At 38.0% G+C, this 14924-nt stretch overlaps 1 protein-coding gene across 7 annotated transcripts in view; it reads left to right on the top strand.

Annotated features, from left to right (window-relative positions):
* The window catches only part of TENM3 (teneurin transmembrane protein 3), a 621736-nt gene that overhangs the window by 185533 nt on the left and 421279 nt on the right, over positions 1-14924 (top strand). For 6 of the 7 annotated variants that reach the window (XM_043454043.1, XM_043454046.1, XM_043454048.1 and 3 more), the window contains exon 3: positions 7837-8115. The exons of the other annotated variant lie outside the window; for it this stretch is intronic. In XM_043454043.1, coding sequence (XP_043309978.1) covers positions 7837-8115 — 279 coding nt within the window. The remainder of the gene's footprint in view (positions 1-7836; positions 8116-14924) is intronic. 7 annotated transcript variants of the gene reach the window in all.

The raw sequence follows: 14924 nt of genomic DNA on the forward strand, positions 1-14924 counted from the left end.
CAAATCTTATCTTGAAGAAAATGTGTATTCTCTGGGGCCCTTCATGCTAATCCTGCTTTCCCTGCTTGCAAGTACGCTTGGGGTTTTCCCTTCTCAGCGTCTCAAGTTCCCTGTCCAGGCTCAGCCGCACACTCCCAGTGACTGTGCCGTACACAGCTGAGTTGTGGATGAACGCTGATGGGGTAGCCTGCCAGGGCTTCTGTTAGACCCGTGCTCTGAGTAATAGATTGGGCTATAAACAGGCTGTGTCACGGTCATTTCCTCTGTCCCCTAGAAATTCGAGACTATCGTTACCTGTTCTAGGTATTAATATCTTATGAATAGGTAAATTGAGAAAGTGATGAATACCATTGAAGATATTTATGTTTTATAGTCAGTAAAATAGGGAGGGAAAGTTAAAATATTTAGTGGGATTTTAAGTTAATTTTTCAAATGTGTTCATCGTTTTGGGTAGGGTTTTGTAAGTAAAGGTTTATACCCTCATTGAAATCTCTATTGCATGTTCAAGGATGGGTATTCTGTTCAAATAGTGACAAATTGAACAGAAGGAAGCTTGGAGTGTCCTGTAAAATATGCATTAGAACTTAAAGGGGAAAAAATTTCCATGCGTTTATTTTATTCTGTGATCTTAACAGTTTACAAACACAGCATGGGAACTCCAGATAAGATGGTGGTAACACAAGTCCACCTGTTTCAAATAAGAAATGTTTGTCCAATTCGTAGATTTGTGTCATGGCTCCACTCTTGAGAATGGTCGTTCCATATCTGAGAACAGATAATTCTGTCCAAACTGACAACAACCAAGGAAAATAGTTAAAGACAGTTATAGGTTATTGTACCCTGTGTATTACATTTGTATTGATTCTTCTCTCCATTTCCTATGCTCAGTTTTGGGGCTTGTTACTGCAGAAAAAAAAAAAAATAGATGCCTATTCTCCTTTTAAAAAAAGCCCATCTATGATGAAGTAAAGAATTGAAGTAAAAGAAAAACATTGCTCCCATATTTCTTACACAGCTTCATTTCTTTACAGTAAATGAGGAAGGATTTTTAAAACCCAGTTTCTCCAAGAGAAGATAGCTGATTAATTTCTAATTATTGAATAAGAGCTGTTAAACAGAAAATCAAGAAAATATGTCTTTTTTAAGAAAATACTTTCATTTTTCTTTCTTGTAGTTAATACAAATTATCAGGCGAAGTAAAAATTCAAAACTGTAAAATAGAAAACTACTAATTTCCTTCACAGCTCCTTCTGTATGATCCAACATCAAAGTTATACAACCTCCTCACCTTCATTCATGCTCCAAACTGTACACATTTATTTAATTTGTTGATTCTCTTTCTTAGTTTCCAAAAATCATATTTATACACACTACTTTGCAACTTGTCCTTTTTTACTTAAAAGATATATAATAGGCTTCCCTCCCAGAACAGAAGATATAGGTCCAAACCCACTCTTTTCTGCTAGCCACGTAGTCTTCCATGAAAGGAATATATAACTTATTTAGCCATTCCCTTTCTGGTAAACATCCCAGTTATTTTAATTTTTGCAGCAATGTCATAATGAAAATTATTTGTACATATATGTTTAAGATTAGCTGATTTTATTTCTCTAGGATATAGTCTCAGAGGCAGACTTTATGAGCTAAAGAGTATTTTAACTTTAATAGAAAAATGCATTTGAAAATTAAACCAGTATATTAGAAGACAAAGAAAAAAATAATAGAATAATGTAATAATGAATTTGTGTAGCAGACCCACAGAATCCACTGCTTTTTAAGAGAACATGATGCTTGGTTCCAGCACAAATTTTATTACCGATGACCTATAGTCCATCCCCTCATTGCAGGTTTGCTGTATGGTATACACACTTGCAGTGTGGTATAGAAGAAAACCAACAGATTAAAACAAGTGTTGGTGAAGTTATATAGAAACTGGAACCCTCACACATTGGTGTTGGACAGCAACATTGTGCTGCCACTGTGGAGAACAGTCTAGAAGTTCCTGAAAAGGTTCAACATACAACTACATACAAGATGACCAGCAGGGCCTCTCACAGGTGTAGACACAGAGGAATGAAAACGTGGTATTCCATAGTAGCATTTTCATAATAGCCAAAAAAATGGAAACGACTCAAATCTCCATTCACTGATGAACAGAGAAAGAGAACGTGATGTATTCATACAATGGGATATTATTTGGCCATAAGAAGAAATGAGTACTGATACATGCTATAATATGTGTGGATCTTGAAAACACTATGTTAAGTGAAAACAGCCAGTCGCAAAAGTCTACATATTATAGGGCCCCTTTTCTTTGAAATGTCTAGAATAGTCACTTCTGTGGTGAGAGAAAGTGTTTTAGTACTTGCCTAGGGCTGGAGGGGTTGGAGGGGTAAGAGGAAAAATAGGTGACTGATAATTGGTACAAAGGGTGATAAAAATATTATAAAATTGATCGTGATGATAGTTGCACACCACCATGTACTTACTAAAAACTATTGACTTGGACACTTTACATAGGTTCATTGTATGGTTTGTGAGTTCGTATCTCAGTAAAGCAGTTTTGGAAAAAAGAACAAGCAGGTGAAAGAGAGAAAAGGGACAGCTCTAGACATTCGAGCATCTAGACATAAGCAGGGAGAGAAGACACGAGTTCCCAAGTTAGGGCACCCTCCCCCTGGCTTCTGCAGTCACCCAGATGACTGAGGCTAGCTCCTCGTGTAGAGCTGTTTTCTTGTCAGCTCACTCAGACACAGCAGATGTCTTGGCTATTGATGACCATCCCTGCATTGCAGCTTTGAAAAATGCCTTCTTGGGCTTCCCTGGTGGCTCAATGGTAAAGAATCTGCCTGCCAGTGCAAGAATCATGGGTTCGATCCCTGGCCCAGGAAGATCCCACACGCCACAGAACAACTAAGCCCATGCACCCCAACTCTTGAGCCTCTGCTCTAGAGTCCAGGGGCTGCAACTGCTAAAGCCTGGATGCCTAGAGCGTGTGCTCGGCAACAAGAGAAGCCAGCGCAGTGAGAAGCCTGCACACCGCAACTAGAGAGGAGCCCGCACTCACCACAACTAGAGAAAAGCCCGCGTAGCCACAAAAACCCAGCATAGTCAAAAATAAATAAATAAATAAATGCATTTTTAAAAAAAAGAAAAACCCCCTCTTGCTCAGATTAGGTTCTAGACACCGGTTAAGAAAAGGCCATTTTGCAAGCCCCTGTCCTTTTACTAAAGAGATGCCTATGCTTGGGTGCCAGCCTCATCTGAAGTTATTTGTTTTCACACAGTTCTTTCTACTTTGTCACATGCCCTCATTCATTTTTCAAAGTGTGAACCCTTTTTTTTTTTTAATGATGCAACTTGCCTAGACTGTTTATTCAGTTTTTCTTTTATAGATTTTTCAAATTTATGAGTGTCATAAAACAAAAGTGCCTAATCTAGTCCAAGCTAACCTTGCCTTTTAATCACAAGAAATTTCATCCTCAGGTACACTTTATTCTTGCTGCAATTTATTATTTTGGGACTGTTTCAAATTGTAATGGGAAACTCTGTGGTTGGCCTTGCTGATCAAGGTTATCAAAATTCAATGTGCAGGAGATAAATACTGATTTCATCGGACTCAGCCAAAAAGAATTAATATAAAGACTCAGAGGGCAAAGAAAGAAATTAAAGTAATGGTATTAGAACCATTGCAAAGAACACAATCTGAAAAAACAAAAAAGCATGGACAATAAGAATAAAGGTATCCTTGTTTCTTTAAGGTTATTTGAAGCCAAAGTTGACTTTAAGCAAGATGGTCATGTTTTTAGTCTGGTTCCAGAGCATCTTTGCTGCCTTTCTCTGCCTGTCTCTTTCCGCTTCTCCACATTGACTTAAAGTCTTGCCTGAACGACTGCACCCGACCCCCAAACTCCCAGCTCCATGGTACCTCAGCCAACTGCCTCTTCTCCTGATCAGGAATCCTTCTTTCCCTCCATCTTCCTTCGGTTTGTCAAAAGTGGCTGTGCTTTCCGTTAGTATATCCCATCCTGCTAAACATTGCTCACCTGTAGAAAAAAAAAAAAAAAAGCTTAATTTATTCTACTTTAATAACTAGAACTCCCCAGATATGTTTGCATTAAAATGAGGGATCCTACAAGCAAGACTCCTTAACCTAAAGGAGAATCAACAATAATAGAATTTGAAGCACTGGCTACAAAGAGTTTTGATTGAAGGAAAAGTCAACTTTAGTGGTAATGTGGCTCTTCTAAAATTATTTGAAAGCAATCCTCTCCCTCCCCTCAAATGATACATTTCTCTATCATTATTACATTTGTCCAGATGTTTACTTTTTGTCATTTTTCATTCTGCTCCCCTTTATGCTGGTCTCATTTACATAAAGCATCACTTTTAAATATTTAACATTTTTAATTTTTAGAATTTTTTAAATTGAATGAAAGATTCTTTAATTCCATAATGCTTGACAATTTTTCAAAAGATTCACATATGCAATTCCATAATAACCCTTTTTTGTCCCCTCTTCCTTATGTTGTCCCTCCCCTCTTTCCCTCTCCCCACTGGTAACCACTAGTTTGTATTCTATAGCGGTGAATCTGCTGCTTTTTTGCTTTATTCACCAGTTTGTTGAATTTTGTAGATTCCACATGTGATGTCATACAGCATTTGTCTTTCTCTTTTTGACTTATTTCACTTAGTATAATGCCCTTCCAGTCCATCCATGTTGCTGCATATGGCAAAATTTCCTTCTTTTTTATGGTTGAATATTATTCCATTGCATATATGTGTATATGTATGTGTCTGTGTGTGTGTGTGTGTGTGTGTATATATATATATATCTTTATACTGCAGCTTCTTTAGTCATTGATCTGTTAATGGACACTTAGGTTGCTTCATACTTTGGCAATTGTAAATACATTGCTATGAACATTGAGATGCATGTATATTTTTGAATTAGTATTTTTTCTTAATATATACCCAGGAGTAGGATTGCTGGGTCATATGGAGTTCTATTTGTTGTTTATTGAAAAATCTCTGTATTGTTTTCCACAGTGGCTGTGCCAATGTACATTCCCACCAACGACATAGGAGAGGCTTTTTTTCCCTCCCACATCCTAACATTTGTTATTTGTGTTATTTGTGATGATAGCCATTCTGACAGGTGTGAGGCAGTATCTCACTGTAGTTTTGGTTTGCATTTCCCTGATGTTTAGCAAGGTTAAACATCTTTGGCCATCTGCATTTCCTCGTTGTAAAAAAATGACTGTTCAGTTCTTCTGCCCATTTTTAAATCAGGTTGTTTGTTTTTTTTATGTCAAATTGCATGAGCTGTTTATATATGTTGGAAATTAATTCCTTGTTGGTCATATTATTTGCAAGGAACTTCTCCCACTCATTAGGTTGTCTTTGTTTTGTGGATGGATTCCTTTGCTCTACAAAAGCGTAAAAAGCATCTCCTAAAGCGAGTCATGACGGCCCTGGAAAATGAAGAAATGGAGTGGTAAATGATAAAGTCCATAAGTGGCTTAAACTTAGGTTCATTGGATTTCAAGTTTAGTGTTCTTTCCCAAGAAAGCAAAAGCAGACTTAATTTAGTAAGGAATCTAACACCTTACTTTCTAACTTGCATTTCAGAAACAGCCCTTAAAAATTTGAATCACTGCGAGACATTGGTTTCAGAGGGTTGGATGTTTAAGGAGTTTGGGATGCACATATCAATTCATAGGGATGATGCCCTAGATGTTTATCTGCAAAGTGAACTGCGTTTGTATACCCAGATAACAAATAATCAAGATTGCCGTTTTCTGCTTTCCTTCACTCCATAGATTTTTGCATGAAGATGGCAATAGTGTGAAAAGTCAATAATGTGGGGAATTTTTCGAGTTACATTTCAGAGATTAGAAACAGAGTTCTCACTGTCTTTTAACTTGTCTCTGATTTTTATTTTCCAATGTGGGAACCTCCCACAGGAAAGATGCACAGGATCTTATCATTCATTCTCACACTTGAAAAATTATTTTGGAAACTCAACATGTTTGATGGTGATGTTTAACTGTCTTACACCCTTCCCTCCCTCTCCATTTTAAAGGTGATATAATAGGAATGGATAAGCTCGTTCACATTAACCATCCATTACATTCCTTTAACTCTCCATGACATTGACCTTTTTTTGGATTTACTTTCATAAGTACAGTCCACACTAATTCTTTGAAAAATACTGGCCATACTGTGTCTTACCTCATTAAGCTTGCCCGCTTTCTCACTGTTCAGTGGGTTCTTATTCCCTCCTCTTTATTTTTGCTGTTTTCTTTTTGGCATACTTTTTGGTACAGATGCCTATTCATGTCTCTCTGAGATAATTTGTAGCTAATTGTAGCAACAGATTTTCATTATTTATGAGTGTCATTGTCAGAATCCATTTGGAAGTCTGACCGAGATAAGGCAGATTTCTCCTTCTGATCTGACCATGGCCATAAAGCAGTGAACCACTCTGGTTAAAATGGGCTGAGTGCTGGAGGGTGCTAATATTTTTACAACCAAATATTTACTATCGTGTGCATTATGTTTGATTCATTTCCTGAAAGAGTCAAGACATTATTTTATTACAAATAATTTATGACCCACTCTTTTAAAAAATGTAATGTATGTTATTTCTCATACCAGCCAATTAACTTTAAAGTGTTCGTGGATAGGTAAGAGAGGGAAGTGGGAAAATGAAAAGGATGAGTAAAATAAATGCTTAATATTCTTAAAAGGTTGGTATTATAGGGTAGCATTGAAATCAGTCTTGATATACTATTATTCTTTTCCTGTATTTTGATTCTAGTTGATATCTAAATCTCAGATTCTACCATGCCAATGAGACAGGCAATAGAAGGCCCATATGCATGTATCATCTAAGCAAACAGTTTTCTCTCTCTTCTCACCCCTGGTATCATAAAATATAGGTGAAATTTCAAGAGTAAACACAGGATTGGAAAAGCCATTAATAATGGCAGTCATTTTAAAGTGTCACCTAATTTAAACACTTTTGCTTTAAGTTATTGCAGTGTCATGAGTTTTATTATGCTCAATTTATTAGTGAAAACCTTCAGGGTTCACAACCATTTATTTTTCAGGGAACTTGATTTTATCATTAATTTTTAAATACATAATACTCCTACTTTATTTTTTAGAGTGCACTTTATTTGCACGAATTGGTTTACTTCGATCAATACAGATGTTTCTAGGTGTTTATTAAAGCAGAAGTCAGATGTCTGCATGCTTTCAAGGCTTTACACTCGAAAAGTTAGCGTATGTTTGTACACAAACACACAATAATTTTTATTGGTTGTTAAGTGTTAAGTGGAAAAGTATAATAAAGACTGCCCAAACCCCTGTTTCTAACTGGCAGGTAACTTATTCTAGAGGGCAATCTTTTCTCTTCCTAAGGGGTGACTTCTGGGTGGAAAACTCCTAATGTTTGGGATAAGAGCTAGGACCAGGAAAATACTTCTGACAATCTCTATCAGTGGTAACTAAGGCTTTCTCCGGGTTGAGTTTTCATGGTCTGGACCACTTTACCTGCCCAGCATTCTGGAGGTGCTTATGGGCTAAAATAAGCAGCTCTGAGCTGGGGTGGGTGGAAAGTCAGAGGTGGAGCCCCCCTCACACCCAATCCTCCCCTAGCTGGACCTTACTAGATCACATGTCATGGAAGCTAATGCCAATACCTAGTGCTGAGAGTGCAAATATCTGGATGCTTAAGTGTTTATTTTAGGGAGATTTTATTTAAAAAAAAAAAAATCTAAAACGAAATGTATACTCACTAATTGTTATCTCTTTTTCCCCTCTAATTAGGACAAAATTTTACCCTAAGGCAGTTAGGCGTTTGTGAACCAGCAACTCGAAGAGGACTGGCATTTTGTGCGGAAATGGGGCTCCCCCACAGAGGTTACTCGATCAGTGCAGGGTCAGACGCTGATACTGAGAATGAAGCAGTGATGTCCCCAGAGCATGCCATGAGACTGTGGGGCCGGGGGGTCAAGTCAGGCCGCAGCTCCTGCCTGTCAAGCCGGTCCAACTCAGCGCTCACCCTGACAGATACGGAGCACGAAAACAAATCCGACAGTGAAACCGGTAAGTTCCTTTTTGTTTTGGCTTTATAATGTTGGCGTTCAGTGCTTCTGTCTGTCTTGGTTGACTCTGGAGGAATGGCTTTCTTCCTTCTTCTCATCTTTCCTTCTCTTTTTTCCTTCTTCCTTTCCTTTGCATTGCAACACAGTAGCACTCAAAAACTGTCCTTCAATATTGCATTATTTTTCCTAGGGGAAAAAAATTCAAATTCGACATCAGAGTGTCAAGTTGTGTTATACAAGCATTCTCTGTTGTGTTAGCTATCATTTTGAAAAACAGTCTAATCATGTACAGGGGAAAAAAGAGGTTGGCTTTGACTTATCTTGAACCATGTCACCTGTTATCCTCCATGGAGTAGCAGAGCAAGTGGTGATAAAATTTACCCCAGAGCCAGCCTGTAATCAGAGATGTCTTTGTAGATTCCTCTTAAAAATATCTCAAAGAAGTTCCAGAATCTCAGAATGGATGAGTGAGCACACAGAATGGTTTATTAACAGGGCTCAAGTGATTGAAGAACAAATTTGATCATGCTTTTAACTTACTGGTTGATGAGAGCAATTGAAATCTTGATAAAGAGAAGGGAGTGTGGTCTTTGATGTGCTTTGGAGACTGGATTACTCTGCAATTAAATCCATGCACAAAAATTGGATTTTTGGGGTATCCAAATAGCAGATTTACATACTTTAAGAAAAATATCTTTATAAATTATTTTGATCTTTCCCTATTGCCAATGCAAAATGATAAAGAAGCAGTTAGTGTATATGTGATAATAGATTTAAAAGGAAATTTAATTTTTAGTCAGTGCAGCTTCTAGGAAAAATTGGAGCTTCAGCACCAATGCACCAGACAACAAAATGACATTTCTTCTTTAGCATTTAATATTATCAGTGCACTTGCTGCTTTAACCTGGTTATTAATGCTGTGTGTATATGATGCATCAAAAAGCAAAGAGAAAATTAAAATGGAAGAATTGCGTGACTTGTGAAAAGAAAGATAGTGTTTTACCAATGGTATTTCATTTTTATTCTTTATGGAGCAACTTTGTCAGCTTTGCTTTGTGATGGGAAAGCAGGTCCATTGTCAGCGTTCAATCTCAGCCAGGTCACTGAATGAAGGGTTAGCTAGTGCATCATACTGTTTGTTCCTTGTTTTCTTACTATTAGAAAAAAAAATCTGCTTTAAACCAATGAAAACAATATCTTATGGAGAATATTTTATTGCATTAAAACAAAGTCATAATCGATTAATAATAGAAACTCATATATTCATTTTGGAAGCGTGAGTTACTGGTGGAGGCTAGCTTCATCCCAACCCAAAATAGCAAACAAGGACAGTTCTGCTCAACACGAGTCTTAGAATCTGACTGCAGTGTTTTCCTGAACCAAACCGTCTACCTCAGTGAAACCTGGGTTTATACCACTTTTCACTGTGGATTCAGAAGTCATTCACCTTTTAAGTAAATAAGATTTGGCATAAAGTTTGCTTCCTGTCCATCTGTATCTTTCCATAACCCTCTTCAAGCAATTTTAGGTACTGTGGTTATATTCAAATATATGATTTGATGTTTGGTTTTCCTAAAATATGTGTCAAATTTTGTGATGGTTGGAAAAGAGCAGAGGAGAATGCAGGAGAACAATGCAAATCAGTTCTGGTTTTCTGCATCATGGGCTGTTCATCTGCATATCCGTTAAGTATCGTCCCACATTGGTGTGTGTTGGCACACACAACCTGTGAGGCATCTCTCTCTCTCTAACAAGTATATCTTGTTAGTGTGTCTGTATTGCTAAAACATAATTTAATTTTTATTATTTTTTAAATTGTATGTCTGCTAAAATGGTCACACAATGAATTCCCAAACACATGCCATTTTGTTCTTTTCAGAAAACATAAAACTTAGAAATTTTGCCACCTTTAGTTAACAGTGTCTATTATCCAAATGATTGGAAGGGGAAGCCTGTTGAGTTTCTCACATCACTGCCCTCTCCCTCTGCATGGATTATTATGGACTAGGGGAGAAACTCGTTGCCCCAGGAATCTCTTTGTCCCTGTTGTGACATAAAGGCAAGATTGAACGCTTAGACTCATCCATTTCTCCATGTGGTCATTCTGAACCAGAATGAAGACAGACACGGACAGGGTGTCAAGGGCCTTGCCTTGAGATTCAGAACATTTGGTAGCATTTGTTGAGAATAAATAGGTCAGTCAGGAGTATAAAGTGTCAAAAACAATGTTTGTTGAGCTGGGCAAGTGATGACTTCAACTTATGTTTACTCTTTCCCCAAGGTTTGGCTGGGGTTGTTTTTTTAAACAACATTTTGATGGTCTAAGAACTCCCAGTGAGTCAGCTCGGGGAAGAAAATAAAAGAGGAAATAAAATAGATATGACCTCTATTGAACACTGAATCTTTCATAGATTTCATATGTGCTCTGTAGGAACATTTCAGATCATTTATTCTGAATTTTCAGTGATTGTTCAGAAAGAGCATAAAATTCATTACAATAAGATCTGGGGAACATAATCTTGTGGAATTGTGGAATTAAATGAGAATATTGAGGCTTTTTTTTCTGATATAAAAAAGCTTTTTGTTAGGCTGGGTTATAGTAAAATCTAAAATTTGTAATCATACCCAGGGTCTTCTAACATCTTTTTAAACAATATCCTCAAAACCTTTACCAATTTTTACTATTATTACTACTGTTCAAATATTGGGCTTCCCTGGTGGCTCAGATGGTAAAGACTCTGCCTGCAATGCTGGAGACCTAGGTTTGATTCCAGGGTTGGGAAGATTCCCTGGGGGAGGGCCTGGCAACCCACTCCTTGCCTGTAGAATCCCCATGGACAGAGGAACCGGGCGGGCTACAGTTCATGGGGTCACAAAGACTCAAATAGACTTTCTAAAATAATTCATTTTGGCATTCTTAATTGCTCTCACACTGAAAGGTTATTGATTTTCCAGCTGTATTTTCCTTTGACTTTCAATTATTTAAATTTTCTAGTTGTATTCACTTTCGTGTGAGCTTGCAGTGTGTTCTAAGGAGCCCTGTTATATCACTAGAAGTTGAAACAAGAAGGATGTGCATGAAATAACTCACCAAAGTGAAACTAACTTAAAAACTATACACTGTCTTATTTCTCCCCTCAGTTTAGAAGGGGAGTTTGGGTTGACTGTTTTCATCATTTGAAGTTAACTGTGAATAAGGAAAGGCTGTTTTCCCCAGAAAACAAAATAGTATTCAACATTTGTGAAATCACGTAAGCCAAGTGACTAAAGTTCTAGTTGTAACTTCAAAGAAAAGTTTAGTCACTAAAATGGATTAGATTTCATTTATTTATTGATAAATAGGCCAACAGTTCAAGTTAAGAAGGCACTGGGACTGCATGAGGCTAATGAAATTTTGATGGCCTGAGCATCCCACAGGAGTCAAGGAACACTCGGACCATGTCACATGTCTCCGTGTTAGCAGAGATTCTAAACAAGTGATAAAATAGATTCTTTTGCAAAGCTAACTCTTCACCAACCATGAGGAGTTGAAGCTAAAAAGCATTTTGAGACCAAAAAAAATTGTTACAGTAGATTGAATTTCATTTCAAATTCCAAATGTTAATATTGTTCCAAATTAAGGACATGGGAGAAGACCTTTCCTGACATGTATTGACAACTTTCTGAGTCAACCGCCATGCTCCGAGGCAAACACTGGAGGGTCAGTGGTTTGTGACCACCTCTAAGCAGTAGTTCTAGTAAGCTGTTGAGAGGTTACAAAATAAATGTGATGAGATGCTGTAATCAGAGGGAAAATTGCCAGTATGCTCTGGATGGTTCGAGGCATGTTTTCCGTCTCTGATGGATTGTTAAAAGACCCCTGACTGAATGCCCACTCTCCAGCCTTGCAAGTAATCGGATTTAAATTCCAAATATCTATTTAAATGTCAGGAACAAAGGACTTTTTTTCTCTCAAAACATCAAGCTTTAAGCTTTAAAAATGTTTTATTTGTGCATCTTTTCCCAGAAGAAGACTAGCATGCATTCAGTGTTATTAGCCTTTGTCAGCCAGCAGCTCAGCGCTATGAAAAATGCCTCGATTCAGAGGCATGGTGCACAGGGTGTTGATCCTTCAGTGAGCCCCTAAGACAGTTTGCTCTTGAGACCCTCAGAGCTTAAGCTCCCAACATCCCCATCTCTGCCTGGCCACTCCGTCAGCTGTATGGCTGGCACCAGGGATGTGGAGGTCTTTACCTGGCTCCTTCTGCCTGTCTCCGTGACCCCTTACGCCTCTTGGAAAGTGATGACCTTTGACATTAGACAGACCAAGAGGAGCTGGCTCTCTTCTTCTATCTTGTTGAGACTGGGAAACTTGAGAGCCTTCATTGAGAGCAATAGATGAGGCGGTGTTATTGAGGGCAGACTTCCTGGGTTGATATTGGCTCTACTGTCTCCCAGCTGTGTGACTTTGGACAAGTGACCTAACCTTTCTGTGGTTTACGGAAGATCACCAACGGCATACAGTCCTTACAGGCTGTGGTGAGGATTAAATGGACTCTCGAATAGACAATGCTTAGGATGACAGTGCCTGGTGTCGAGTGAGTTTCAAATAAGGGGTGGCGGGATACTCTTTCTGTTCATTGTAAATGGCGGAAAATTATGTCTTCTTATTAAGTGTGGAGATTAAGTTAGGTAAACAGTATCAAGTACCGACACAGTTTGGGCCCACAGTCAATGTCCCCTCCCTCTTACCAAGCTCCCTTTGTCTGCGTTAGTCGAGTATCTGTGCATTTGGTGAAATGAGGGAGAAAGAATGGTCTCCTCCAGAAGGCGCACTGCCAATTTGCATAGCCTGGAATCTCTGTCACCATTTATTGACTCTTTTATTTTTCTCTAAAATCCCACATACTTTTTAATTCACTGTAATTAAATGAACGAACGTTAAGTGGGGCTGATAATTAGTCTGATGGCTGTAGACTTCAAAGAGACCAGACTGTTCCTTCCCCTCCTGGTCAAAGGAAATTTCAAAAGTGGTGCTTCCCTCCAAGGCATGTCACTTAGACAGCCAGTCAATTAAAAGGCGATTCAAGTGATGCTCATCAGTTCACATAATAAAGTAAATCATTCCTGGAAGACTTTATTTCTCACCTAGGATTGTAGCAATATACCTGTGGTAGGACCTCACTTTTGCCACAATGATTGTGCAGTTACTAAAGTATCCAGGGCTGATGTGGCTAATAATGAGGGAAGAGCATTATTGTGCAATATTTTGAGGTGTAATAGAGACTTGATTTGCTGGACTAAAACACTTTTAAAAACCAAGGTACTTGTGCCTTGAAATAATATTTTTAAAGTCTGCTTTCTATATGGATGTGTGTGAATGTGGTCAGTCATGCCCAACTCTTTGCGTCCCCATGGACTGTAGCCCACCAGGCTCCTATGTCCATGAATGATCTAGGCAAGAATACTGGAGTGGGTTGCAATTTCCTCCTCCAGGGGATCTTCTGGAACCAGGTACCGAGCTCACATCTCCTTTACCATCCATTACCACTGCACCATCTTTATGGATAGATAGATTCTAAAAGTTGAGCTACTGTACTTTAAAAAAGAGATGTACCCCTTAAACCAGTTTGACAAACTGTTGTAATGATGTTTACATCACTCTCACAACAGAGTACTTTATTTTGCAATCCACATTACGTTGTTGGGAAAAACACGTTCTCTGAAAAAGTGTTTGTTGTTGTGTATCACTCAGTTGTGTCCAACTCTTTTGTGACCCCATGGACTGCAGTCCACAGGCTCCTCTGTCCATGGGATTTTCCAGGCAAGAATACCTGGAGCGGGTTACCATTCCCTTCTGCAGGGCATCTTCTAGACCCAGGACTCAAACCTGCATCTCTTTTGTCTCCTGCATTGGCAGGCGGAGCCACTGGGAATATCCCCGAAAAAGTGGGCAAGGAGGATTTTTCCTCTGAGCAACTGAATATAGGTGAGAGAAAAGAAATGGAAGGATTTGTAACTATTCTATCACCAATTAAGATCTAGACTAGTTTGGGAGAAACTGCTGTGACCTTGGAGTACCCTGTCAAGTCGTATACTTGTAATGCTTCTCGCCACCACACAGGTGTCATTTCTTTCCTGGCTCTTTTTACAAAAGGAGAATATTTGAGTTTTCCACAAATAATTTGAAGAGAGGTGTATAATTTCACCTAACTAGCCTAATTTCATTCCTTCAACTTGATCTTTATCAACTCTCAGCCTACTTTGAAAATTGATTGCAAGAATAAAGGTGGAATTCCACTGCTGTGAGAAATAAATTTCACGAGATTCTACCATACATGCTGAATCATAACTTGAATATAAATTCCATCTTGGGCCCTCTTCTGGCATGTAATGGTCAATTCTGGCATGTTCTACTGTTGTAAATTATATTTTATGTTTTAGGTGCTCTAGGATGTCAAAAATAGCAAAAGTAATATGTCGCATGCTTACTAAATCAAGGTTGGAATGAAAGTGCAGCTTTGCAAAGTACAAATAGTTCCCAATATATAAAAATAATTACATCTCCGTGATGTATGTTTATAGTTTAAATAGCAACTTGTACCATTCTTTAAGCAAAAGCTTCTATATTTCATTTGGATGAAATATATTCACTTCATGTATATGTTACAAGTCACTTAAGCACAATAAGTGATGATTTAAATAAGCTTTTTAAAAAATTTAGTACTATGAAACTAGAATTAAGAATACCATAAAGTCCACAAACATGGTTGTTGTCACTTAAGTATTTACATACATTTATATTTTCTATTCTAAGAGGATTTTTTGAAT

The sequence above is a fragment of the Cervus canadensis genome, chromosome 31 (genome assembly GCF_019320065.1).
Source record: "Cervus canadensis isolate Bull #8, Minnesota chromosome 31, ASM1932006v1, whole genome shotgun sequence".
Lineage (NCBI taxonomy): Eukaryota > Metazoa > Chordata > Mammalia > Artiodactyla > Cervidae > Cervus > Cervus canadensis.